Raw genomic sequence first — 26,812 nt, 5'->3', positions numbered from 1 at the left:
GATAACTTCTGGTAAACAAACGGTTGTATACCAATCAGAGGTAACAGTTCTTCGATCTTCTAAAGCAATTGTTGCCACATGACACCAGATTTTGACACAAAAGTTGCCACCATTTACAAATATCTGGGAATCTGGATAAATGAGAACAATGACCAAGGTAGAGAAATCAGGACACGCATTGAAATTGCAAGACAAGTATTTATAAAAATGAAAAAAATGTATGTTGTTCTAGCCTTCCTCAGAACCTGATGATAACTGCCGTAAAATGCTACGTATTCTTGACTTTGTTTTATGGAATGGAAAACTGGACAATAAAAATGGATAATATAAAGAAATTGGAAGCATTTGGGATCTGGGTAGTGTTGAGAAGGCTACAAAAGGATCCTTCTTCTTATAGTGCCTATCCGTTACGGATGTTGGACACTAACACGGCTATTCTGACTTTGTTGACTGCTGTCCTGAAAAGTCCGGTAGTGGTTAAGTTAAACCATTTTTGCAGGTTATGCAGCTAGGATATTCTTCTTCGTCCTGTACCTATTTTCCCATGCACTTTACTTTGAAGTATGGTCCGAAGTAGGTCATATCGTGGTTCATTGCACATTATATGGCCCAGTTATTCCAGTTTGCGACGTTTTATGGTTACGACTAGTTCGCGCTCTTTACCCATTCTATGTAGAACTTCTTCGTTGGTAACTCTGTCTATCCAGGAAATCCTCAACATGCGTCTATAGCATCACATCTCAAATGCTTCAAATCTCTTCAGTGATGCTTCAGTTAAGGTCCATTACTCCACGCCATACAAAAGAACGGAGAATACGTAGCATTTTATTAAACGAACTTTTATTTCCAATTTTATGTATATCGTGGCTGTTTAAGATTTTTTCATTTTGACGAAAGCTGAGGCAAAACCTTCTCGATCCTTATCTTAATTTCCGTCAATTGGTCCCACTGTTCATTTAAGTTTGCACCCAAATAACAAAAGTTGGTGATTTGTGTCATAGGTTGTTGGTTAACTAGTAATTGACCAGGTGGTATCCTATTTTTGCTTATAACCAAGTACAGTGGAACCTCGATTATCCGTCTCTCCATTAACCGTCACCTCTGTTAACCGTCAGGGTACATACAGACGTTGTATTGACTACATAAGCAAAAATTTTAATATAAAAAAATAAAACAAAAAGTTAATTTGATTTGTGATGAGGACACAAACGGCTATCCATTGCTGACAGATAAAGAAATCGTTGAAATGGCAACAAAGGCAGACCAAACAGATTCAGAAGCTGACACAGACTTGGAATTTTACTGTAGATATGTTAATGAACCTATTGTAACTGACAAAGATTTGCGTAAATTAGCTAAGCTGCATCGCACAAGCAATAATTCATCGAGTGGTATTCTCAACAAGAAGAAGCCAATAAAGTAGATTGCATGATCTTATATATGCCGATTAAGAAATTCAGCCGTCGCAAAATGTGGAGCAACAGTAAAACAAACAAAGATTTCAGAATATTTTAAATTGATTCGATTGTACGAACACAAATCTCTCTTATATTGTCGAACAGAACGTGCAAATGAAATTTGAGAGTTGTACTATGAATTTTTAATTTTTTTTAATGTTCTGTTAACCGTCTTTTCGATTATCCGTCATACCCTTGGTCCGGTGCCCTGACGGATAATCGAGGTTCTACTGTATTTGTCTTTTTTGATGTTAAAATAAGCCCAAACCTGCTACTTACTTCTGCCACCCTGGAGAAAAGTGTCTGCAGACCTTCAAGACTGTCTGCAAAAATGACAGTGTCATCAGCGTATCTTATGTTGTTCAATCGTTCTCCGTTTATAAGTATTCCCTCGTCTATGTCCGTTAGCGCTAGGTTCATAATGTGCTCTGAATATGTATTGAACAATAATGGGGACAATATACATCCCTCTCGCACACCTCTTTTTATCTTTATGTCGTCTGTTAACTGATCCCCTATTCTAAGAGCTGCAGTTTGTTCGTAATAGATATTGTTTATTATACGGCGACCTCTGCTGTCTTGACCAATTGAATTTAATATTTTCATCAGTTTGTCATGTTTTATTCTATCGAACGCTTTCTGGTAATCAACAAAACACACATATACATCACAATTCACGTCTCTACATCTTTGAAAGAGAACTTGTATTGCAAAAAGTGCCTTTCGAGTACCCAATGCATCCCTGAAGCCGAATTGTGTGTTTGTCATGTGTTCTTCACACTTTTTATATATTCTTTTATGTATAATTTTTAAAAAAGTTTTGAGGAGATGGGTCATAAGGCTTATTATTCGATAATATTCACATTTTTTGGCATTGGGATTTTTAGAGATTGTTATAAAAGTTGATCTTAGCCACTGTTGGAGCATTTTTTCACTTTGGTATATATTGTTGAAGATCAAGGTAAGTCTTTTTACTTCGTCTTTATCCATAATTTTCAAAAATTCTGAGTAGAACTCGCCTATTTGATCTTTTTGTGGAGGTTGAAGGAATCGTGTTTACGTTCCAATATCTCAATTTCTTCACACTGTTCTTCCAGATTTCTGTTTTTAGCTTCTCTGACAGCTTTTTTTATCTCTTTGTCTAGAAACTGATATGCAACGTAGTCTTTCCGCTTGGATCCTCTTCTTCTGTCCATCATCTGTAATATACCGTCGGTCATCCATGGTTTCTTCTTTTCTATCTTTTTCGGTCGCAGGTATTGGTCTAATATTTCCTTCCCAATGTTTTCTAAGTGGTTTATTTCTGTGTCAACATCATTAACTACTTCTGACTTAGATATTTTGTTCTTCAGATATTCCCGTACTGCTTGCTTTATGTCATCATCTCTTAGTTGTTTGAGATCGTATCTTATAGGATTAGGTTTGTGGATTTTTTAAAATTAGTTATTATTTAGTCTGACTTAATATCTGCACCAGGGTAGGTTATCACTGATGTTATTGAGTTTTTGAATCTTTTATTTATTAAAATATAGTCAATCTGGTTTCTTATGAGATTTTCTGGCGAATCACCGGGTGGGCGCCATGTGTACAACCTTCTGTATGGTAATTTGAAGAGTGTATTGGTGATTACCAACTCTTCTTCCGTAGAAAATGTGAGTAGACGTTCTCCTCTCTCATTTCGCTCACATAAACCCCATGAACCTACTACTTCACCATACCTACCCTTACCGATTTTGGCATTAAAGTCACCCATAACTAGCGTTACTTCATTGGTTTTTAACTTACTTAGGACTTTCCTTAAATCGTAATAAAAAGCCTCTATTACTTCGTCTGATTTGTCTGCTGTGGGTGCTAACAAAAGGATTGCGAGGTCGTAAAAACATTAAAACAAAAAAGCTGGAATATTTAGGCCAGATTACCAGAGGTGTGATATATGACATATTAAGCCTCATAATGCAAGGTAAAATTAAGGGTAAAAGTTCCATAGAATTTCCTGGCTGAGAAACCTAAGAGAGCGGTATAGTTGCAGCCAATAGATCTTTTCAGAGCAGCCGTCAATAAGGTACGGATAGCTATGATAATAGCCAACATCCCATAGGAGAAGGAACTACAAGAGAAATAAGGTTTTTGATATGCTTTTTCTGTATCTACGTGAATCAGACGTGCGGACCCTAAAATTATTAAGCATAAGACGAATTGAAGCATAAGAAATGTGGATTTATAGAAGGATGTTGAAGATACGTTGGAGGACAAGAAGAACTAACGAGAATGTACTAAGGAGAGTCCACAATAATAAAGGGAATGACTAAATACTGTTTAACACAGGAAAATGTCTTATCTGGTACCTATATTGAGGAGAAAAAAACAACTAATCCTTTAAGATTAAAAAGGGTTCAAGGCAGGTTTTGTTTATATTCGATTCAGAGTTGGACTACCATCTCCATATAGCAACTATTTCAGCATCCTTATGCATCATCAGTGAAGATTATGCAGTCACAACTCTGAAGGGAATATAAACATTCTGCCTCTTTTAAGGCAAAACATCGCGATGCAATGAACCCACCTTTTGAGACGCAAATCAGCGACATCTCTCGTATTACGAGGAAAACAACGAAAAGCCCCAGATACAAAGTTTACTACTTTTTAAACAATTAGAATAATTGAAATAAAAATATAATAAACAATATTTTAAATCTAAAGAGATATTTTAAATCTAGCCAGAAAGCGGTTTATTAACGAAAAGTCTTAGATTTAAAATATTGTTTATTATATTTTTATTTCAATTATTCTAATTGTTTAACAAGTAGTAAACTTTGTATCTGGGGCTTTTCGTTGTTTTCCTCGTAATACGAGAGATGTCGCTGATTTGCGTCTCAAAAGGTGGGTTCATTGCATCGCGATGTTTTGCCTTAAAAGAGGCAGAATGTTTATATTCCCTTCAGAGTTGTGACTGCATAATCTTCACTGATGATGCATAAGGATGCTGAAATAGTTGCTATATGGAGATGGTAGTCCAACTCTGAATCGAATATAAACAAAACCTGCCTTGAACCCTTTTTAATCTTTTTCATTTTACTCAGTTTTTGAGTATTTAGAAACTGTCTTTCGGTCCTTTTCCTAGACGAAGAGAAGGTAAATGCGGGGCCTAAGTGTCCTCTATTTGCTTTCTCCTATTTTCGTCGTCTCTACGTGATTATATATTGTAAAATCCGGAGATATGGGATGCAGCCAGAAAGCGGTTTATTAACGAAAAGTCTTAGATTTAAAATATTGTTAATTATATTTTTATTTCAATTATTCTAATTGTTTAAAAAGTAGTAAACTTTGTATCTGGGGCTTTTCGTTGTTTTCCTCGTAATACGAGAGATGTCGCTGATTTGCGTCTCAAAAGGTGGGTTCATTGCATCGCGATGTTTTGCCTTAAAAGAGGCAGAATGTTTATATTCCCTTCAGAGTTGTGACTGCATAATCTTCACTGATGATGCATAAGGATGCTGAAATAGTTGCTATATGGAGATGGTAGTCCAACTCTGAATCGAATATAAACAAAACCTGCCTTGAACCCTTTTTAATCTTTTTCATTTTACTCAGTTTTTGAGTATTTAGAAACTGTCTTTCGGTCCTTTTCCTAGACGAAGAGAAGGTAAATGCGTGGCCTAAGTGTCCTCTATTTGCTTTCTCCTATTTTCGTCGTCTCTACGTGATTGTATATTGTAAAATCCGGAGATATGGGATGCAGCAAGAAAGCGGTTTATTAACGAAAAGTGTTAGATTTAAAATATTGTTTATTATATTTTTATTTCAATTATTCTAATTGTTTAAAAAGTAGTAAACTTTGTATCTGGGGCTTTTCGCTGTTTTCCTCGTAATCCTTTAAGGTAAAATGGAAGGTCAAATAGATGTAGGTTTTCGAGCAGGGAACTATGTTGCCCTTTGTTTATTCATAGCATAATATATTTCATTAATATCGACTTGGAATCGCCATATTTTATACAATAATACTAGGTAAACCATATATTATGAGGTTACCAATTTTAATATTGTGCTAGTATCATCTACTCAGCAGAATGCACTGAAGATGATCTAATTTAGATCGAAAACGTTTTGCAATCCATTTGGATGACATTTGAAGAAGTTTTTTAATAAACTATTTCATACCAGTATACAAATCGAAGTTTTTTACTTCTGTATGAGTTTTTAAAATATTTAATTCTGACGTTAATTCTTGACTAAAAGTTGATTTCCTGTTATCAAATTAATAAAGTATATCCCAATTCATACGAAAAACGCACCTCAAAAATACTGGCAGTGCGTTATTATAGGATGAAATCTAAATAACCAAAATAACGTAAAATTTAACGTAACAATAAAACTTTATGAGGGTAAGAAAGACTCTGTAATATTTGGAACACAATAAAGTTAATTAAATGCCTATAGAATTTAGCCCCACAAATATTTTCCAACCTCGACTAATCGAAATATTTTTGTCGATAATGTGACAGAGGGTGTAAAATTCAAACACGAGAACTTTGGGATTTTGTCCTGAAAATAACTCAACGAAAAAGGGGACATTTTGGGCTACTATCAGTTCTAGGTATGTATTATAGTTTATATTATCGAAAGGACAAACTTTAAGGTCATTTTTTTCTTTATCCGTAAAACTTTCTCAATAGGATTGGAAAACTCTTTTTTATGCCGCCGTCCCGAAAATAAAACTGTCGGTATGATTTATTAAATCGAAAGTACCATTTTACACAACTCGTACCGAAAGTAGCCATAGATAAATAATATTATAGTAGGTATTACCATAGCTACTGGAAAGTAGCTACTTTCTTATTTTGGGTACCTAGGTTTAACGGCTTTGACAATAACATCAACTTTATTATGACAACGCTTGTCACTTAAGATCCGTGTGTTTGCGCTCAGTTTTTCGTTTTTCAATTCCAAGAAATGGAAATCAGTAGTGAAAGAGAAGCCGAAATGATTCCAGATGAGATTAGGGAAACTGCTAAAGCCGCTATTTATGAATTATAAATTCACAGAGCTTCACAGATTGAAAATGGCCGCAACCAAATTGATATTTCAAAAAATAGTAAAAGTACTGACACGCCTAACACTAATTTCAATACTTCCATTTCTGTCAACATTCCTAAAAATATCAATGTAAATAATTGTTATAATTGTGTTATTAATACTCATAAGTAGATTCTTCTAATATTGAATTCGCGAGAGTAACTCTAAAGTGTTTAATAAAAGTTCATAGGTAAAGTTTATCTATACCGGGTAGCGAGAAAGTATGGAAACACGGTGATTTTTCGGAAACTGCTAGAACGATTTTTATAAATTTTGGTGGTCCTAATGCGGCCGATATTATAGTGGTAATTACACTGTTGTCAAATCTTCGGGTTTTCTGAAAATCTAATGAACTTTCTTATTTTAAATGGAACACCTTGTATATTTTTTGCGGTTTGAAGTCCTTCAGAAATATTGATTATTTTTTATGTTATGTTCCCTATACCTATATGCCGTAATTTTGGAGTTATTGCTACATTTATTAAAAAAAAATTTAACAATTTATAGAAATTATATGATTGTTCTGAAGCTATTTCCTTGTGGCATTTTTACAATCAACTATTTTTAATGGGAGACAAGCCACAATTTTACTATAAATTTTATTATAAAATCATTTTTGGTAAAATTGTGGCCCATTAAAAATAGTTGATTATAAAAATAAATTTTTTCGACCCAAGTAGACATTATTTTAGGTTCTTTGGATCATTGGGAACAAAAAAGATCTTTTGTAGTTTTCCTCAAAGTTAGTCGTTTCCGAGTTATAAAAAATTTAAAGCTGAAAAGAATCGAAAAATGACGATATTCAAGGTTCAAAGACACAAGTAAAAAAATCATTTTTAAAATTATGAAGTACCTAAATTCAAGCTCGAACCTTTTTCTATCAGATCCCTATCAAAATATTTGGCATATTTTATTCTAAAACATTGTTTTTTTTAATTGTTAATAAAGCTCATATGAGAGGACGGGCTATCGCGCATCATTAACAACTAAAATATAATGTTTTAGAATGAAAGAAGACCATATCGGCATCTGATAAAATAAGGTTTAAACTTAAATTTAGGCAATTCGTAGTTTCAAAAATAATATTTTTTATTATGTTTTTGAACCCAGAAAATCGTCATTTTTCAATTTTTTTCAGTTTTAAATTGTTTATAACTCGGAAAGGATTAACTTTTGAGGAAAATTACAAAAGACCTTTTTTGTTCCCAATAACTCAACGAACCTAAAATAATGTTTACCCGGTTCAAAAAAATAAATTTTTATAATTAAAAAAAATTAAATAAACGTAGCAATAACTCCGAAATTATGGCATCTAGGTATAGGGAACATAACATAAAAAATAATCAGTATTTCTTAAGGACTTCAAAACGCAAAAAATGTACAGGTTGTTCTATTTAAAATAAGAAAGTTCATTAGATTTCCAAAAAACGGAAGATTTGACAACAATGTAATTACCACTATAATATCGGCCGTATTAGAATACCCTTACCCACCAAAATTTATAACAATCGTTTAAGTGGTATCCGAGAAATTACCGTGTTTCCATACTTTCTCGCTACCCTGTATATTCTTTTTAAGATACAAAACGGCTGCAGAAAAAATATTGTACGTAACATGATCCAAAAGTGATTTTATGAGACTAGCAGGATTCCAGGACTCGCCTACAGCTACGGCTCGCCCTAGAAACTTCCTACTCGTCTCGTAAAATATCACTTTCGGAACTTGTTACGTAAATTACTATATATTTAAGTTACTCCCATTATAATATACGTAACTTTGTGTAGATTTGAACTTTTATCATCATTTAAGGGGTTTATATCCATAATATACAAATCGTAGATATTTTATTAAACCTTGCTAAAACCGAGGAAGAACTGAATAGGGAAAACAGTTTAGGGGCTGGGGCGTTCCCCGTAAGCCACGCGAAATTGTGGTCTCGCCTGACCCCTACGAAAAGTGAGTTAGATCTACTCCTTAGAGAACGGAAGGGGCCAAAGAAGCTGATCCTGAGGATTGAAATGCTCAACATCCGAAGAATGACACGTAAAGGAAGAGAGCTCGCCGATTTTATGCAGAGGAAAAGGATTATCGTACTTTGTGTACAGAAAACTCGTTGCTCTTGTTTGGAGTTTCCAAAAAAAATTATGGAGTGTCCTTAAATGGACGTATTGATAGAGAAAGAGCGGGGGTAGAAAGAGTTGGTGAATGTTTGGGGGTGGTAATAAGATCTGATCAAGGAACTATTGCGAGTGAGTTTGCAGTAATCATTTGTGGCACTGGTCTGTGAATAATAAGTTCTTTATGAAGACTGAAGACCAGTTTGTTACCCATAGTAGCAGGAAAAGGGAAAGTCAAGATAGATTTTGTGCTGTATAGAAGTCAGTTAAAAAAAGTTGGAAGGATAGGGAATTGGCAAGAGTATTTAGGAGTAGAGATCTAAAATAACTTGAGAAAAAAGATACGGAAATGACTGGTAGGAAGTCAATAGGAGAGTTGTAGTACGAATGGGAGAGGAACTGCTAGCAAAACTATCTGGTAAAGGGCCTCCTTTACCAGTAAGTAGTAAAGACACTTAGTGGTGGAATGATGAAGTGCAACAAAAAGTTACAGAGAAGAAAGAGGGTAGAAAACGGTATGGTAGATCTAAAAGAGAGGAGGATAAGGAGATATACAAAGTAGCAAAGCATGTCTAGCATAGCTATGAAGTGTTGCAAACACCTGAGGGGATGAAGAGGTTATACAGCATTGCTACAGCAAAGGACTAGTCATCAAAGGATTTGACTCATGTGCGGCAGCGTAAGAGTAAGGATGGAAGCAGTGGCGGATCCAGAAATATTGTTTGGGGGTATGAGTCTTGAGGGTGATTTAATCACCTTTCTCTGAGGCAAGGTCACTTAGTCTTACCAACCCTAGTATAGATGGATTTACAATTATGGGGGGGGGGTCATGACCCCCGTGACACCTCCCCTGGATCCACCAGTGGATGGAAGAGTGTTAAGAACCGATATTGAAATAAAGTAAAGATGGTATGAGCACCTTAAAAAGTTCCTAAATAAAAAAAAACCAGAGGAGAGACAGATGAAGAATAGTGAAGTAGTAGGACCTGATGGAATAACCGTGGAGGTTTGGAAAGTTCTAGTAGAGGAGGGGGTTGATATTTTGTGGCACATTATCAGTAGTATTATATGAGGAAGACAGGATGCCCAATGAATGCTCAGGAAGTTTAGTGTTATTATTGTATAGGAATAAAGATGTGGACTGTAAGAACTCTTAAGGAGAGAGACATCGATAGGAGAGCAACAGTTTCATTTTATGCCAAAAAGGACGACAACAGATGCCTTGTTTGCTTTAAGAAAATTGACAGAGAAATACAGAGAGAAGAAAAGAGAACTACATCTCGTATTTATAGATCTTGTAAAGGCGTTCGAGACAGTTCCTAGACAAGAGCTATGGAGATGTATGAGAGCGAAATGAGTTCCTGAGAGCGTACACCAAAGTATGGAATTTTGTCGAATTGACCGACAATTATTGTCCAATGACAGTTGATTTGCATCAAGGCTTTTACCTGAGTCCCTACCTGTTTAATCTTGTTATGTATGTGGTCTGGGCTGATTATCGGGGAATAGGCCATTTTTGGGAAAAGTTATTTACCAGCAATTTTATTGCTGGAATCGAAGCTTATGATTATATATATTAATAATATAGGTACGGAAAGTCCGCAGATAGTGTGCTACTTTTTTTATAAACAAAATGACGCCCGATAGTCGTGCTTTTTTCAATTATTGCTCTATAACTCCGAAGATTTTAACTTTACAACAAAAACACTCAAATAAAAATTCACCGAAATTAAATTCTGCATAGAGATAAGTTTCTCCCGATCTGCTCCGACAAAAATGTTCCTCGGAAAATGCGGGTTTTCCCAACAAAATCTTAAATTTTCAAATAAAGCTTTAGATAAGTAATTATTATCTACCAATAATTAAATAATTTGGTGACGTAAAAGCCTTCTTGGTTTAGATTATAGTTCCGGAAGCTGGTGAAAATTGGACGAATATTTTAGCAACAATTCAATTGTTAATTAATAATTTACTGTCGCAATAATAACCAAAATAATTATGATACACTGATCAAACTTTGAAATATTATAAAGATGAGATGCCTATTTAATATTTTGTCGACAAAATATTATTTTTTTATTTTTTTACATAATCTATAAATGTTTAAAAAAATAGTTAGAAACAAATTAACGTTTCGCAGAAAGTTTTTATTATATTCTAATTTTAAAAAATAATTAAAATTCGTATTTCAAATATCTTGAAAATGAATGCTTTAAAACTTTTTTGCAACCATTTGCAAAAAAGTTATGAAACAGCAAAATAAACATACGATTACTACGTTATTTATATATTTTTTAATTCTTTCAAAGCGTAAAAGTGAGATTAAAATACAAGCTAATTATTTACAAAAAATATCGATTACCTTAACGGTTATATTTTAATTAAAGATTATAAATATATTTTTCTGTAATTTACACGCGCGAACGTAGACTAATACAGTACTGTAGCTAAAATTTTCACTCCAAGCGACGACCGCCGTGCGACGTACACTTAATAAATAAAATCATAGTATAATGTATGCTGCGTGTCAGTCGCTTCGAGTGAACATTTTATCTCCGGCTCTGTATCAAGCTTTCCTTTCGCGCTAAAAAAAAAAAGTATTTTTAATCTTTGATTAAAATATAACCATTAAACTAATATTTGATATTCTTTGTGAGTAATTACATTGTAACACAGACTCACTTTTAAGCTTTGAAACAATTAAAACAAATTATAAACAACGGAGCAATCGTATATTTATTTTGCTGTTTCATAACTTTTTTGCAAATGGTTGGAAAAATTTTTTAAAGCATTCATTTTCAAGACTTTCGAAATACGCATTTTAAGTATTTTTAAAATTAGAATATAATAAACAATTACTGAGAAATGTTAATTTGTTTATAACTATTTTTTTAAACATTTAAAGATTATGCAAAAAAAAATAAAAAATTTATATTTTGTCGACAAAATATTAAATAGGCATCACATCTTTTTAATCTTTCTAAGTTTGATAAATGTCTCGTGATTATTTTGGTTGTTATTGCGACTGTAAATTGTTAATTAACAATTGAATTGTTGCTAAAATATTCGTTTAATTTTCACCGGCTTCTGCAGTTTTAATCTATACCATGAAAGCCTTTACTTTACCAAGTTATTTAATTATTGATAAATAATTACTTGCCCAAAAAATTTATTTGAAAATTCGAGATTTTGTTGGGAAAACCCACATTTTCCGAGGAAAATATTCGTCGGAGCAAATCGGGAAAAACATGCCTCTATATTGAATTAAATTGGGGTGAATTTTTATTTGAGTATTTTTGGTGTAAAGTTAAAATCTTCGGAGTTATAGACCAATAATTAAAAAAAAAACACGATTTGGGAGCGCCATTTTGTTAATAAAAAAAGTAGCATACTATCTGCGGACTTTGCATACCTATATTATTAATATATAGGATCATAATATTCGATTCCAGCAATAAAATTGCTGGTAAATAACCTTTCTTTGTACTTTACTAATTAGACCAGCGTATTATAACTATTTTTTTTTTTCAAAATTTAAAGATTATGCAAAAAACCGAAAAGTTTATATTTTGTCGATGAAATATTAAATAAGCATCTCATCTTTGTAATCTTTATTTTGATCAATGTATCATGATTATTTTGGTTAGTTTTGCGATCGTAAATTGTTAATTCACAATTGAATTTTTGCTAAAATATTCATTTAATTTTTATTGGCTTCTGGAATTACAATCCATACCAAGAAAGCTGTGATGTCACTAATTTATTTAATTATTGATTAATAATTACTTACCTCAAACTTTATTTAAATATTAGAGTTTTTGTTGGGAAAACCTGCATTTTCCGAGAAAAATTTTCGTCGGAGCAAATCGGGAAAAACATATCTCTATGCAGAATTTAATTTCGGTGAATTTTTATTTCAGTGTTTTTGTTGTAGAATTAAAATCTTCATTTTGTTTATAAAAAAAGTAGCACACTACCTGCGGACTTTGTATACCTATATTATTAATATGTAGGATTTTATAATTCGATTTCAGCAATAAAATTGATGGTAAATAACTTTTCCATGAATTTTGCTAATTAGCCCAGAGTAATGTACTGACAGAAAAGGTAAGGGTGGGCCGGGAGGGGCTCATTGTTCAATGCTCAGTACTGATGATATAGTGTTAGTAGAGGAGAGCAAAAAAATGTTGGCGGGTTGGTATAGGGATATTAAAGAGAGAGTTTTTAAAGTAAGCAGGTCGAAAGCGGGGTAAATGTGGTTGGGAGGAACAGGGATGGTTGGCGACATAGAAGATGAGGTATCAAGTATGTTGCTAAATAAACGACATAGTATTATGATAATTACGGAGTTAGATTTTTATTTGAAATGGTTTTATTTGAACTATGAAATAAAAATATTTATAAAAAAGTTTCTTTTTTTTTTGGAAATTATTTCGAGTCCCCTTAGTTTTAACGCGATTGCCTAGGGTTCGAGACCAGCTTTTTGGAAACCACTAATATATTAATATTAAACATGTTCTGTACAAGTAACAAAAACTGTTTAGTGTCAGCGAATTCCATAATAGACAAGGCGAAAACGGTGGGTTCTTTGGAGAAAATATTCCCATGAGATTTTTTTGCACAATCACATTCATGAGACATTCCAGGATAAGATTCAAGAAGTCGCCCACGCGAAAAATGGTCCAAATTTGTTTTAAAAATTTTTTTAAATCAAATTGCAAACATCAATATTTTTGGCCCGAACAAATTTTATTTAGGGTTTTTGGACAATTCTGGATAAAAAGGTTTCTTGTAGTTTTTCTCTAAAGTTAATCGTTTTCGAGGTAAAAGCATTTTAAAATTGAAAAAAAAAACGAAAAATGGCGATTTTCAAGGCTTAATAACTCGATTAAAAGGTATTACTGTGAAAGTCAGAAAGTGACTAAATTAAAGTTTCAAGCCCCCCCTACAAGATCCTGAAGAAAATTTTGTAATTGTTTGATTACTAAGCTGTTATTTTTAAGTAAAAATAATGAGCGGTATGCACGTATTAGGCGGCCGTTCATGATGAGTGCGAAAGAGATGCCATTCAGGCAGTCCAATGGCGCATCTCACTCGCACTCACATTTACAGCCGCGTTAATACGATCTTACCACTCATTATTAATAATTAAAAATAACAGCTTAGTAATAAATTAATGACACAAATTTCTTCAGGATCATGAAGCAGGGGCTTTAAATTTGATTTAGTCACTTTCTGACTTTCATAATAATTATTTTTAACCAAGTTATTAAGTCTTAAAAATGGCCTTTTTCGCGTTTTTTAAATTTTAAATTGCTTATAACTCGAACACGATCAACTTTATAGAAAAATTAGGAGAGACCTTTTCTGTCCGGAATAGTACGAAAAATCTAAAAAAAATTTGTTCGGGCCAAAAATATTGATTTTTTAAAATTGATTAAAAAAATGTTAAAAAAATTGGACCACTTTTTGCGTGGGCGACTTCTTGAACCTTATTCTGGGGTGTCTCACGAATGTGATTATGCAAAAAAATCTCATGGGAATATTTTATCCAACGAACCCGACCTTTTCGCTTTGTCTATAAGTGGTTTAAAAATTAGGTATTTACCTATAAAAGTACACTAAGCACCAAAATTAACGCACCACCTTAAAAATGGGACATTTTTGATGTCTTGTATTTCCTAAACCTTTTGTCCGATTTTAGTGATTTTTTAATATGTAATAGCTTTATTCTTCAAGAATATCTATGTAATAATATTGTTGCTAAACATTTAAGTGTCATTGTATACCGGGTGTAACAATGATAGTGTGTTTTTTCCTCAAAGTTTAGAAAACCCTGTGGAATATTCTGGCGTATATAAAATATTGAAATTAAAACTCAACTGTAGCCTTATGCTTTCTTCACATTATGCTTTTGATTCATTAGCTTTTGTTGGATAATAAAAAGTTAGGTATTTAACAACTAGCCATGTTCTTCATTAATACAGGGTGTTTCTAAATAAGTGCGACAAACTTAAGGGAGTAATTCTGCATAAAAAATAATGACCATTTGCTTCATAAACATATGTCCGCAAATGCTTCGTTTCCGAGATACGGGATGTTGAATTTTTTCTTACAAACTGACGATTTATTTATTGCTCTAAAACCGGATGAGATATGCAAATGAAATTTGGTAGGTTTTAAGAGGTAGTTATTGCGCATTTTTAGCATACAATTAAGAATATTATATTCACCATTGGTGTGCATACGGGTCATATTACCCGGTCATATTACCCGTATGCAAGCCAATGGTGAATAGAAAATTCTTATTTGTATGCCAAAAAGTGCGCAATAACTACCTCTTAAAACCTACCAAATTTCATTTGCATATCGCAACCGGTTTTAGAGCAATAAATAAATGGTCAGTTTGTAAGAGAAAATTCAACATCACGTATCTAGGAAACGAAGCATTTGCGGACATATGTTTATAAAGCAAACGGTGATTATTTTTTCACGCAGAATTACTCCTTAAAGTTTGTCGCACTTATTTAGAAACACCCTGTATTGATGAAGAACGTTGCTAGTTGTTAAAGTACCTAACTTTTTTATTATCCAACCTAAGCTAATGAATCAAAAAGTATAATGTTAGGAAAGCATAAAGCTACAGTTGAGTTTTACTTTCAATATTATATATACGCCAGAATATTCCACAGAGTGTTTCAAACTTTGAGGAAAAATCACACTATCATTGTTGCACTAGGTATACAATGACACTTATCTGTTTAGCAACAATATTACTACATCGGTATTCTTAAAGAATAAAGCTATAACATATTAAAAAAATAACTAAAATCGGACAACAGGTTTAGGAAATACAAGGCATCAAAAATGTCCCATTTTTAAGGTGGTGCGTTAATTTTGGTGCTTAGTGTATTTCAATTTTTAGTTCTAGTAGTCATATTCGCCGTTTCCTATTTAATAGGCTATTGATTATGTTCAAAATAAGAAAGCTAAAAGGAACTACAACGTTAACGGGTTTTTATTGTTTCACATGGTCAATGAACCTCTAAATATGAAAAAAACCGCGGAGATCTACCATTTAAAGTCTCTAGGTACAGGGTGAATTAGGATGAGTTCTATGTACTTTTGGTACCAATAAGTCTACAGAAAAATTGTTCCAGGTTAAATGTAATATCGAAATATCAACTTTTAAATCAAAATTTTTTTTTTACAAAAATATATTAAGAAAGCAAAAAAACACGAAAGGGCGTAATTTTGCTTCTTGCCCCATAACTTTTTTCTACGGGAATAAAGGTATGGGCATTGCATCACAGAAAAAAAAATTCATCCTTCCTCTTGAAAATGACGTTTGGTAGAAATCACTAGAATTTATAGTTTCCGAAATATGATTTTTCAAAATTTGCCGCTCACAGCATTTTTGGGACATTTTCCCCATTATTTCTTTCTTCTGTAACTTCTTTCTACATATTTCTAGGTATACGCAATGGTACATTTAGTGGAATTACAAGTCAATTATCTTTAAAATGGTCTACTTTATAAGGTTGTAAGACTATTTAAGTAAGTTATTATTTTTCAAAATTTTATAAGTACTTTAAATGATTTTTGATATTTTTTACGATTATTTTTTTAATTTCTCATTATAACTTTCTTTTGTACATTTAATGGACACTTTGTCCATTAAAAACAGAAGCTTATTTTCTTTACTTCAAAATGGTGTATTGTAGGATATCCAATATAGGTTACACTTATAAGTGTATCCTTACAGCCGTAAGAGCAGTAAACCTGACGAGGCATTGGTTGACTAACTCGTATTTCATCTACAATTATTGATGAAGGAGTTAGTCAACCAATGGGTTTACTGCTCTTACGGCGCCGAAAATTATCGACCGTGTGGCCTTTCGCTAAGGCTAAGGCTCCATGGGCGACCAATTTACGCTAGCAGCAGCCGTAAAACGAACTTAAGGTTCCGCGGAGCGGAATAGGAATAGCCGACCTGAATCGATTACGCACAAGTCCTGTGGTCGGTTCAGTTCGGCTATTCCTGCTCCGTTCCGCGGAACACTGTGGCGGAACCTTAAGTTCGTTTTACGGCTACTGCTAGCGTAAATTTGTCGCCCGTGGAGCCTTAGCCTAAGGAGGAAGGATGGCGGTTATTTTTTCTGTAAAGTAGTACCTATACCTAAAGCCCCGTGGAAAAAGTTATGGTGCAAAAAAACAAAATTGCTTTCTTTCGTGCTTTTTTCCTTTTTTTTAATATATTTCTGTATAAAAAATAGTTTTGACTTTCAAAGGTGATATTTCGATAGTAAATTTAATCTGGAACAATTTTTCTGTAGACGGGTTTGTACCAAAAGAACAAATAACTCACCCTAATGCACCCTGTGCTTAGGGACTAATTCAACCCTTTCTCAAAAAGGCACCCCTTTAAATGGTAGCACTCCACGGATGTTTCATATTTAGAAGTCCGTTGACCATATGAAACAATAAAACCCCGTTAAAGTTGTAATTCCTTTGTAAAGTACATAATCAAAAGCCTATAATAGGGCAGTCAATGAGGGTATGTGGCTCCGAATTATATCCTACTATATCGATTTACATGATATTTTCACAGTAAGTAGGGAACAGCCCAAGAAACAAAGTCTACCCTATGCTGATGTGTGCTTTTGTCTTGGGGGCGGTTACCACCCCTTCTCGGAGGCGGTAAATTATTTGCTTAAATAACTACGGAAGTTGCTAGAGAACCCAATACTAAGCAAAAATTGTTCTATAATTTTTTTTTGAAAACTCAATACTTTTTGAGTTATTCCTGGTTGAAAATTGGCCATTTTCATTGAAACATAACACCTTTTCAAACGGTTTTTTGCGAATACCTTAAAAACTATGCATCTAACTAAAAAAACTATATAAAACATTTTTGTATCTTATAAAATAACAAAGATATTCTTTCCTTTGTGAATCTTCTAGTTATAAGACACAAAGAGATATGGTAAGTGAAAAAACTTGTTTTCTTGGAGCATGCTCAAATCAGTGTATTTAACTTGAAATGACAGAGAAACGGTCGATTTTAGGTTTATAATGTTACCAATAACTTTTGTTGTGCTTGAAAAGAACCTTTAAAATAAACAATATTAAATGTCGATTACATTCAAACTGTGCGAGATAAACTGTAAAAAATTTGATGACTAATGTATTTTAAGAAAAAAATGGGAAGTATATTTAACGCCTCATCCACAAGAATTTAAATGCATCGTTTTCCTTCTACAATACATTTTACTATAGTTTTCTTTTATTGTTCAAAAAGTTGGGCGGATTTAAAATAAACGGCTTTTGAAAAAAATAAGATCAAATTATTGAGCGCATTTTTAAATTTTCTTAAAAATCTTCTTTTTCTCCATGTAACTCAATGATAAGAGATGCCAAAAAAAGGATGCCATACAAAAATGGAGGTTTCTTCTAGATAAACATTTTGATTTTATTATTTATAACAGTGTCTATCATTTTCAACTTACATGGAGAAAAATAAGATTTTTAAGAAAATTTAAATATGTGCTCTATAATTTGATCTTATTTTTTTTTTTCAAAAACAATTCATTTTAAACCCGCTCAACTTTTGAACATAAAGATGACACTGTAGTAAAATGTACTGCAGAAGGAAAACGATGCATTTAAGTTCTTGTGGGTGAGGGATTAAATATACTTCTCAATTTTTTTCTTAAAATTCGTTAGTCATCAATCTTTTGCAGCATATCTCGCTTAGTTTGAATGTAATCGACATTTAATATTGCTTATTTGAAAGGACTTTTCAAGCACAATAAATGGTATTGGTAGCATTATATACATAAAATCGACCGTTTCTCTGTTATTTCAAGTTGAATACACTGCTTTGAGCATGCACCAAAAAAACAAACTCTTTTGACCTACTATATCTCTTTTTGTGTTATAACTAGAAGATTGAAGAAGGAACAAATCTCTTTTTTTTTATAAGCCACAAAAATGTTTTATATAATTTTTTTAGTGAGATGCATTGTTTTTAAGGTATTCGCAAAAAACCGTTTGAAAAGGTGTTTGTTATATTTCAATGAAAATGGCCAATTTTCAGCCACGAATAACTCAAAAAGTATTGAGTTTTCGAAAAAAAAATTATAGAACAGTTTTTGCTTAGAATTGGGTTCTCTAGCAACTTCCGTAGTTGTTTAACCAAAAAATTTTCCACCCCCGAGAAGGGGTGGGAACTGCCCCCAAGACAAAAGCACACATCGGCATAGGATAGACTTTGAATAAGGAGATATTTTCAGGCTATTCCTAAAATTTCGTTAAAATCCATGCAGTAGGATAGAATTCGGAGGTAATAACCTGTTCTTGCTCTCATTGACTGCCCTATAAGTAGACTAAGCGCCATAAAGTCACGTTTACATGATGGCAATTGGCGAGACAATTGTCAGAAGACAACTGACTGGCATGAAATTATTGTCTTCGTGTAAACACTTCAGGCCAATTGCCTTGCCAACTGCCCTTACAATTGGCCCAAAATTCAGTTGTCTCCGGGAGTAGACTGAGGACAATGAGCTGCGCCCAGTGAGCCCCCCACCACTCAAAATCTCAATTGTCGCGACAATTGGCGCCATGTGACCTGTGTAGGACAGTAGTGCTGTCTTGTTTTTTGCCAGTTCCCTCTAGATGACGAGCAGTCGGCCATGTTTTAGCTGTCTACTGCCATGGCAATAGTTGGCCCCGTGTAAACATCTTCTCTTTCAACTGGACTGGCCTCCGACAATCCGCAACCACGTGATGACAATTGTCCAATGACAATTGTCTCGCCAATTACCATCGTGTAAACGCGACTTAACAGACAGGCGATTGTGGCCGGCCACTCTGTGGATCCACAAAAGTAGTTTACCATGGGTTCTTATGCGAGCGACTGTGGCCGGCCACATCTGGTCTGTAATACAATGTCCACTCCACTTAAGAACCCACGGTCAATCATCGGAAACTACTTTTGTGGATCCACATAGTGGCCGGCCACAGTCGCCCGTCTGTTATTGCGCTTAATTAAAGATTCGAAAGAGAATATTAACCATCTCGGAGAGATTCTAATTCAATTAATTTCTTTCCATAATAATGTCGATGCAGTTGATAAGGTTGCACCTAGCAATAATTTATAATTTAATCTAGAAAAGCAAGAGATAGCGAAATGTTCGCAGTAAAATTCTTTCTATATGTAAACTAAGCTTGAAAGCATGCTCTAAGGGCAGAAAACAATCTAATAGAGTTTGCAGGCTCATACTTATATTATGATGCAAAAAATATAAAAAGTCTTTTCCTACGAAAGTAGGTAACTACGCTAGTTGTTTACATTAAGAAAAGGCAATTTGGCTCTTAAGTATCTTGTTTCTATTTGTTTTTGGTATTTTCGTATTCATTTAAAACCCCATTAATCATACTTGTTTTGGTTAGGTATTTACTGAAAATTATGAGAATTGGTAAAACAATAATGAAGTACAGGGTTTCACGTACCGAGTGCTCTGGGGGCATATACTGATGACCACAAAATGCAACACTTTAACATATATATGTGATAAATTTACCTCACTATATTTTCTTTAACTGAAGTTTTTTCTTTTTTTTTTGTAAAAACAAAACAGATAATAAAGTTTTTTTCTGTGCTTTTGGCTTTAGTTTATTTGTAATTTTTAGTCATTTTGGATTGTTTTAGATTTACCCAAAAAATTTAGAATGCCAAGAGTTTGCGGTGGTCGGCAATTTCGTCATTAAAGTGACTTCGAAAAAGGAGGCATTGTAGGAATGAAGGAGGCCGGTTTACGTTTACGGAAAATTTCACGAATAGTTGAAGCTAATCCACCAAGGGTGTTAAGAGTTTAAAGGAGGTGGTCCAATGGTGAGGCTCATCGGTGTCGTGGAGGGTCTGGACGTCCCAGAATATTGTAAGGCCGTGATTTCCGCCATTATACACTAGGGTGGGCTGAAAAAAATAAATGTTTTTTTTTTCAAGTGCTATACCGCGAAAAACTTGCATATATACTTCATAAATAAAATGCAACTGAGAAAAAAATTATTTTTTCAATATCACGGTAGCGCAATGCAATTAAAATAGTTCGTTTTTTGAAAAAAACTTGGATTTTTAAAATTTTTTCTCCGGTGTAAAAACTTTAAATAATCAATCGCTATAGTGAAAAAACTGTATAATTTGACTTAGAAAACAGAAATACACAATGAACCAGTTTAAAAAACAATGTTTACGGTAGCGCAAACAGCTTTAAATAACGGATAATTACGCTAAAAGGCGCAGTTTACAACACTGCCGTCCCGCGCGGAATGATTCGTTTTGTATGTGACTGTACCGTTTCCCCCACCACTCGTACCCAACCCACAATTCCTTGTGTTGTGTACGCTTGCTTCGCCATTTTGTGAGCTCGCGTCAGTGACTCGGCAGTGTTTGTCAGTGTCAAAGCTTTTGTTGTGTTACTTTTACTGTTACGTTGAGTGTGTGTTGAGTGTCATGGCTTTGTCCAAGAAAATTACGCGTAGTGAGTTTGATTGTCCAATATTCGGTTACCCAAAGGAACTACCTGTAAGTAAACTGCCTTCCTATGAAAACGTTTTAAAGTGCTTCTTTCTTGAACATTACAATTTAGCTGTGGAAACCAACAACAAATTGTTGAACAACAACAGTTTTTCACAAATTTCTAATATTGTTGCACCGAAAGTTAAGCAATTATTTGATAAAGCCTCAATACCAACAGTCTCCCTTTACAGAATTGTTCAAATGATCAATGCCTACAATAACAGTTACATAGGTCTTATGAAGTGCTACAAACGAGATAAGGAAAAAGACTCGTTCAAAAAAAAAGTTGAAGATTTCAAGCAAAAGTCCTTGCGACTGTTTGATATCTCCGCATGCAAATGCACAATAACATTAGATTGCAATTGCCGAAAGGCCGTTGACTTGTGTGAGTGTCCGGTATCGATTGTTTGTACATGTGAGAAGTCAAAAAAAGTACCAGTCATTGAACTTAAGTTTTTGTACCTTCAAAGAAAACATAGTTTAGGCAAAATTGGTAACGTAGATGTGAAGGAGTCAAAAAAAATTATTCAAAGACAAAAAAGAAAAAACACTGAGTACAGCAGATGTCAGTCGAACGTTGACTCATTGTCACAGCCATCGTGCTCAAAAACTATGGAACCTACACAAATAGAAGACTTTGACTCAACTGAAATAAATAGAAATGAGGATAGTAGCGATGAAGGAGAGTTTGAACCTGTTGTAAAGTCACCATGGCAGATGCGAATTAAATTGACTAATACTGCGCTAACAAGTGATCGTTTTGGAGTTTCTGATAGAGCAACAGCTGCTATTGCTTCTAGCCTTTTGCAAGATTTTGGTATTATAACTGAAACTGAACATTCTAATGTTATTGATAAAAATAAAATCCGAAGGGGGAAAAAGGTTATCCGCACAGAACTGCAGGTGCAGAATAAGGCTGAGCTCAACACATTTCAAGGATTGTATTTTGATGGAAGGAAAGATGACACCATTGTGATTGAGAAGGTAAATTCAAAGCATTTTCGGAGAGTGATTAAGGAAGAACATTATTCTATCATTCAAGAACCTGGATCTGTATATGTTGGTCATGTTACACCTTGTTCTGGATCTGCTCAAAACATTGCCGACAGTATAATTACTTATTTGAAAAAAACTGGACTTTCCCTTGATGATTTAGACGTCATTGGATGTGACGGCACCGTTACAAATACAGGGTGGAAAGGGGGCGTAATTCGAACAATTGAAGAAAAATTGAAAAGGCCAATGCAGTGGGCAGTTTGTCTCTTGCACTTCAACGAATTACCACTCCGACACCTGTTCCAGTTTTTGGATGGAGACACTACAGGGCCTACAACATTTAAAGGACCTATCGGAACAGAGCTCAATAACTGCGAAAAACTCCCCTTGGTGAAATTTGCTAGTGTGGAGTGTGAAATTCCAGATATTGACCGAAGCATATTGAGCAAGGACCAACAGTATTTACTGGACATAAGTTCTGCTGTACAATCAGGAATCTGTCCCATAGATTTATCTCACCGTGAACCTGGCCCACTCTCTCACGCAAGATGGCTAACAATGGCTAACAGGATTCTAAGATTGTATGTGAGTGTTGAATATCCATCAGACGAACATAAAATCGTAGTTCATTTTATTCTGAAGTCATACATGCCTGTTTGGTTCAATATCAAAAAAAGCAAGTACTTAACTGATGGACCAGAACACATATTTCAAACTGTAAAATCCTCAAGATTCCTGCCTGAAAATCTGCTTCAAGTAATAGACCCCGTTATTGAAAGGAACGCTTACTTTGCCCACCCAGAAAACTTGATGTTGAGTATGATAGTAGATAAAAGAACTCACATAAGAGAATTGGGATTGAGACGAATCATAAAGGCCAGGACATCAGCACCCAAAAGAAAGTCAATTAGAGCTTTCCATCCACCCAAATTAAATTTTCAAGCCACAGAGTACAGTGAACTGATTGACTGGACTGCCACCACATTGTCACCACCACCATTACTAAGAAGAATCAGCGACGAAGAAATTCGTGCAAAAATCTTCACTGGGGACACCGCAGCTGAATGGAGATTCGACAAATTTCCTTGTCATACGCAAGCGGTTGAACGATGCATCAAACTTGTAACCAGCGCTTCACAAAAAGTAGTTGGTTTTGAAGCAAGAGATGGGCTCATCCGAACTACACTACAGTCAAGAGCAGCTATGCCATGCTTTGAAAGCAAATCAGCCTTCAAACTTCCTAAACAAGAATGATTATGGACTTAGTGATGAAATATATTCTACTAATCAAAATTCCTTTTTGAATTTTCAATAACAATTTTCATGAAAGATTTGTAATGCTATGATTTAAGTTGATGCTAATAAACTATGTTAAAAGGAATTTGAATTATTAATTTGCAGTCCCCACACTTTAAACAACAAATAAATTAAAAGAAATCTTTTTATTAAAAGGCATTGTGAGTAAACTGTCGCAGGACGGCAGTGTTGTAAACTGCGCCTTTTAGCGTAATTATCCGTTATTTAAAGCTGTTTGCGCTACCGTAAACATTGTTTTTTAAACTGGTTCATTGTGTATTTCTGTTTTCTAAGTCAAATTATACAGTTTTTTCACTATAGCGATTGATTATTTAAAGTTTTTACACCGGAGAAAAAATTTTAAAAATCCAAGTTTTTTTCAAAAAACGAACTATTTTAATTGCATTGCGCTACCGTGATATTGAAAAAATAATTTTTTTCTCAGTTGCATTTTATTTATGAAGTATATATGCAAGTTTTTCGCGGTATAGCACTTGAAAAAAAAAACATTTATTTTTTTCAGCCCACCCTATTATACACTTCTTGTTCTCGGAAATAGAGACGAGACAGTGTACATCAACTATTAGATGATCAAGTTGCTGCTATAAGAAGGATAGTCTTAAGAAAAACAGTTAATCAAAGATGACTTACAGAGTGTAAGAAAAAGGCAGGTTATAAATTAAATTACATATTCTGGGACCAAAAATAGTTCCATTAAACCTAACTTATTGTAGTACAAAAATGTGCATATAAAAAAGTTAGAGCCCTTTGACATTAAAAAAGGATTTTTATTGAAAATGGACATATGGCATTCTTATGGCAGGAACATCTTAAAAAAATAACTGAAATTGGTGCTCTCCATAAAAGTTTTATGGGGGTTGTGTTCCCTTAAATCCCCCCACACTTTTGTGTACGTTCCAAATAAATTATTATTGTGATACCGTTAGTTAAGCACAATGTTTTTAAAACTTTTTGTCTCTTAGTTTTTTTCGATAAGCCAGTTTTTATAGAGATATTTTGAACATTTGTAACAGTAAGCATTATCATATTTTGTACCTACTATTTTGAAATATGCCATCTATTTTCAAAAACACAATAAAATAGTACAATACTTTCTGTGAAGAATTATGTATTATTTTGGGTCATGTCAGTTTTGTAAATTATTAGTTGAAGTTGACTATCTTTCGAGTTATGTCAACATAGAAATCTATCAGATGTAGAAAATTATTAGAAATTTTGAATTTTTGAACCCAATTCTCTACAAATTATTTCGAATTATTACGTTCTTAAAAAAAATAATTTCAGTTTGGAATTATTTCAGATTAAAAAAGTTTCTAAAGGATTTAGGAGTTACTCAGGCTAAAGTTAACTTCTACCAAAAAAATAATGAAGAGAACATATTATGGAAAATTAAAGCAAGAATTTTCAAATGGAGGCAAGTACCTTTTAAAGATAATTACCATTTACTGCAGAGTGACAGTATTTTATAGGTTTTAAATTATGGCATCTTTGTTATTATTTTTGTGACAAATATACACTATAATTATTGCGCAAAAAATACAAGAAAAAAGAAAAAAAAAATTAATAAATAAGTGAATTATTTTCAAACGTGTAATTATTAATCCGAGAATACATTTTTTTTGGAACGTCACAACTCAAAATTTTATGGCCGAAATTAGTATTATGAAAGTATGGGATAGATTTTACAGGCTAGCATACACCAAAGAAAACCATATACCAGTATACACCAATTAGTGTGTTTATTATCAATATTTATGACATTAAGTTTTATCGATTTTTTAAATGATTATTTCCGATCATTGTCACATTTTGAGATATGACAGTCTTCCTCCAAAGTAGCGATATATGCATGTTAAGTAAATTCATGTTTTATTTTGAAAAAAAGCTATTTCTATAGTTATATTGGGATAGTAGATTGCCTTTTCTTAACTGTATCTTAAATGTATTTTGATCTAAGCCATTCGGCGTATGATGCGTAGTTGTTTCTGGTTACATACCCCAAACAAATTTCGGGGAATTACGCGTGTCATCATGTCACGCAGGATGGTCTTTCCATAATTCAAAGTGTCCATTCCAATGTGGAAAAACTATTTTCAAATCCTGATTAGCCTATAACATGTAAATAGTTTTGTTAGAAAAGTATGCGATTGGTCAAAAAAGTATAAGCTATGCTACAAAATTTTACAATATAAGGAAATAATAATAATTTTATAATATAAAAAATCCTAAGTGTGTGGGAAAATGTTTCTATACACAATAAATAAAAATACAATGAATTTCATGGTTAGTTATTATGTTAAAGTTATATACAGTGCTAGTCAAAAGTCCCCCATCGTATCTTTTTTGAACGGCTATATTCATGATAGTGAAATTTGTAGGGAGAAAATAAACGGACGTAGGCTTCTAAACTAGTCATAACAGGTGACGTAACAGTGACAGATGACGTTACAGAGCCAGTGTGACCGATAATTGTAAATGGGACCTTATGTCAAGTGATACCTCGTTTAAAAGGTATTCAAAATACCTACTCAGTCATACTCATTTTTTTTGGTATAAGTTGATTTTGATTTTGGTGAATAAATTAAATAAATATAACATTGTAGTTTCCCATTTAAAAAAAATTCAAATGTCCGCCTATGGTTTTTTTTGTCAAAAAAGTTGACGTTTTTCAGTTCTTTAGTAGTTTTTACGTCAACGTCAACCTTTTTGACAAGCAACCATACGCGGCAATTTGAATTTTTATTAAGTAAATGCGAAACTACAATTTTATATTTCTTTCATTTATTCATCAAAATGAGCTTAAACTCAAACAAAATTATTATTACTGAATAGGTATTTTCAATACCTTTCAAACGAGGTATCACTTGCCATAAGGTCCCATTTAATATTATCTGTCACTGTGGCGCTGTAAAGTCATCTGTCACTATTACGTCATTTGTCATGACTAGTTGAGAATCCTACGTCCGTATATTTCCTCCTCCAAATTTCACTATTAGAAGTATAAATGTTCAAAAAATACGAGATTTTCAAAAGGAACGATTAAAAAGATATAGTAGTGCAGTCACTGAAGGTGGATATGAGCTATTACCTCCGATTTCGTTGAACCTCCATCGATGTACACGAAATTTGGTGAGTTTTAGACGATATCTAAAAGGGGTGATACACACGCGAGTAAGTACGCGAACTTATGCCTCGACGACCTTTTTCGCGCGTGTATCACAGCAAGTACGCGTACTTTAAATCCGCCGAGTAAGTACGCCGTCGATCCA

The 26,812-nt window shown here is 33.6% G+C and overlaps 1 protein-coding gene across 1 annotated transcript in view; it reads right to left on the bottom strand.

Annotated features, from left to right (window-relative positions):
- The window catches only part of LOC126889915 (calexcitin-1), a 132,665-nt gene extending 107,007 nt beyond the window's left edge, over positions 1-25,658 (bottom strand). The window contains exon 1 of the mRNA XM_050658639.1: positions 25,541-25,658. Within this exon, the coding sequence (XP_050514596.1) occupies positions 25,541-25,615 (75 nt within the window). The 5' untranslated portion in view covers positions 25,616-25,658. The remainder of the gene's footprint in view (positions 1-25,540) is intronic.
- Between the last annotated feature and the right edge of the window lie 1,154 nt (positions 25,659-26,812).

The sequence above is a fragment of the Diabrotica virgifera genome, chromosome 8, assembly GCF_917563875.1.
Source record: "Diabrotica virgifera virgifera chromosome 8, PGI_DIABVI_V3a".
Lineage (NCBI taxonomy): Eukaryota > Metazoa > Arthropoda > Insecta > Coleoptera > Chrysomelidae > Diabrotica > Diabrotica virgifera.
This window is presented reverse-complemented; position numbering and strand designations above follow the sequence as displayed.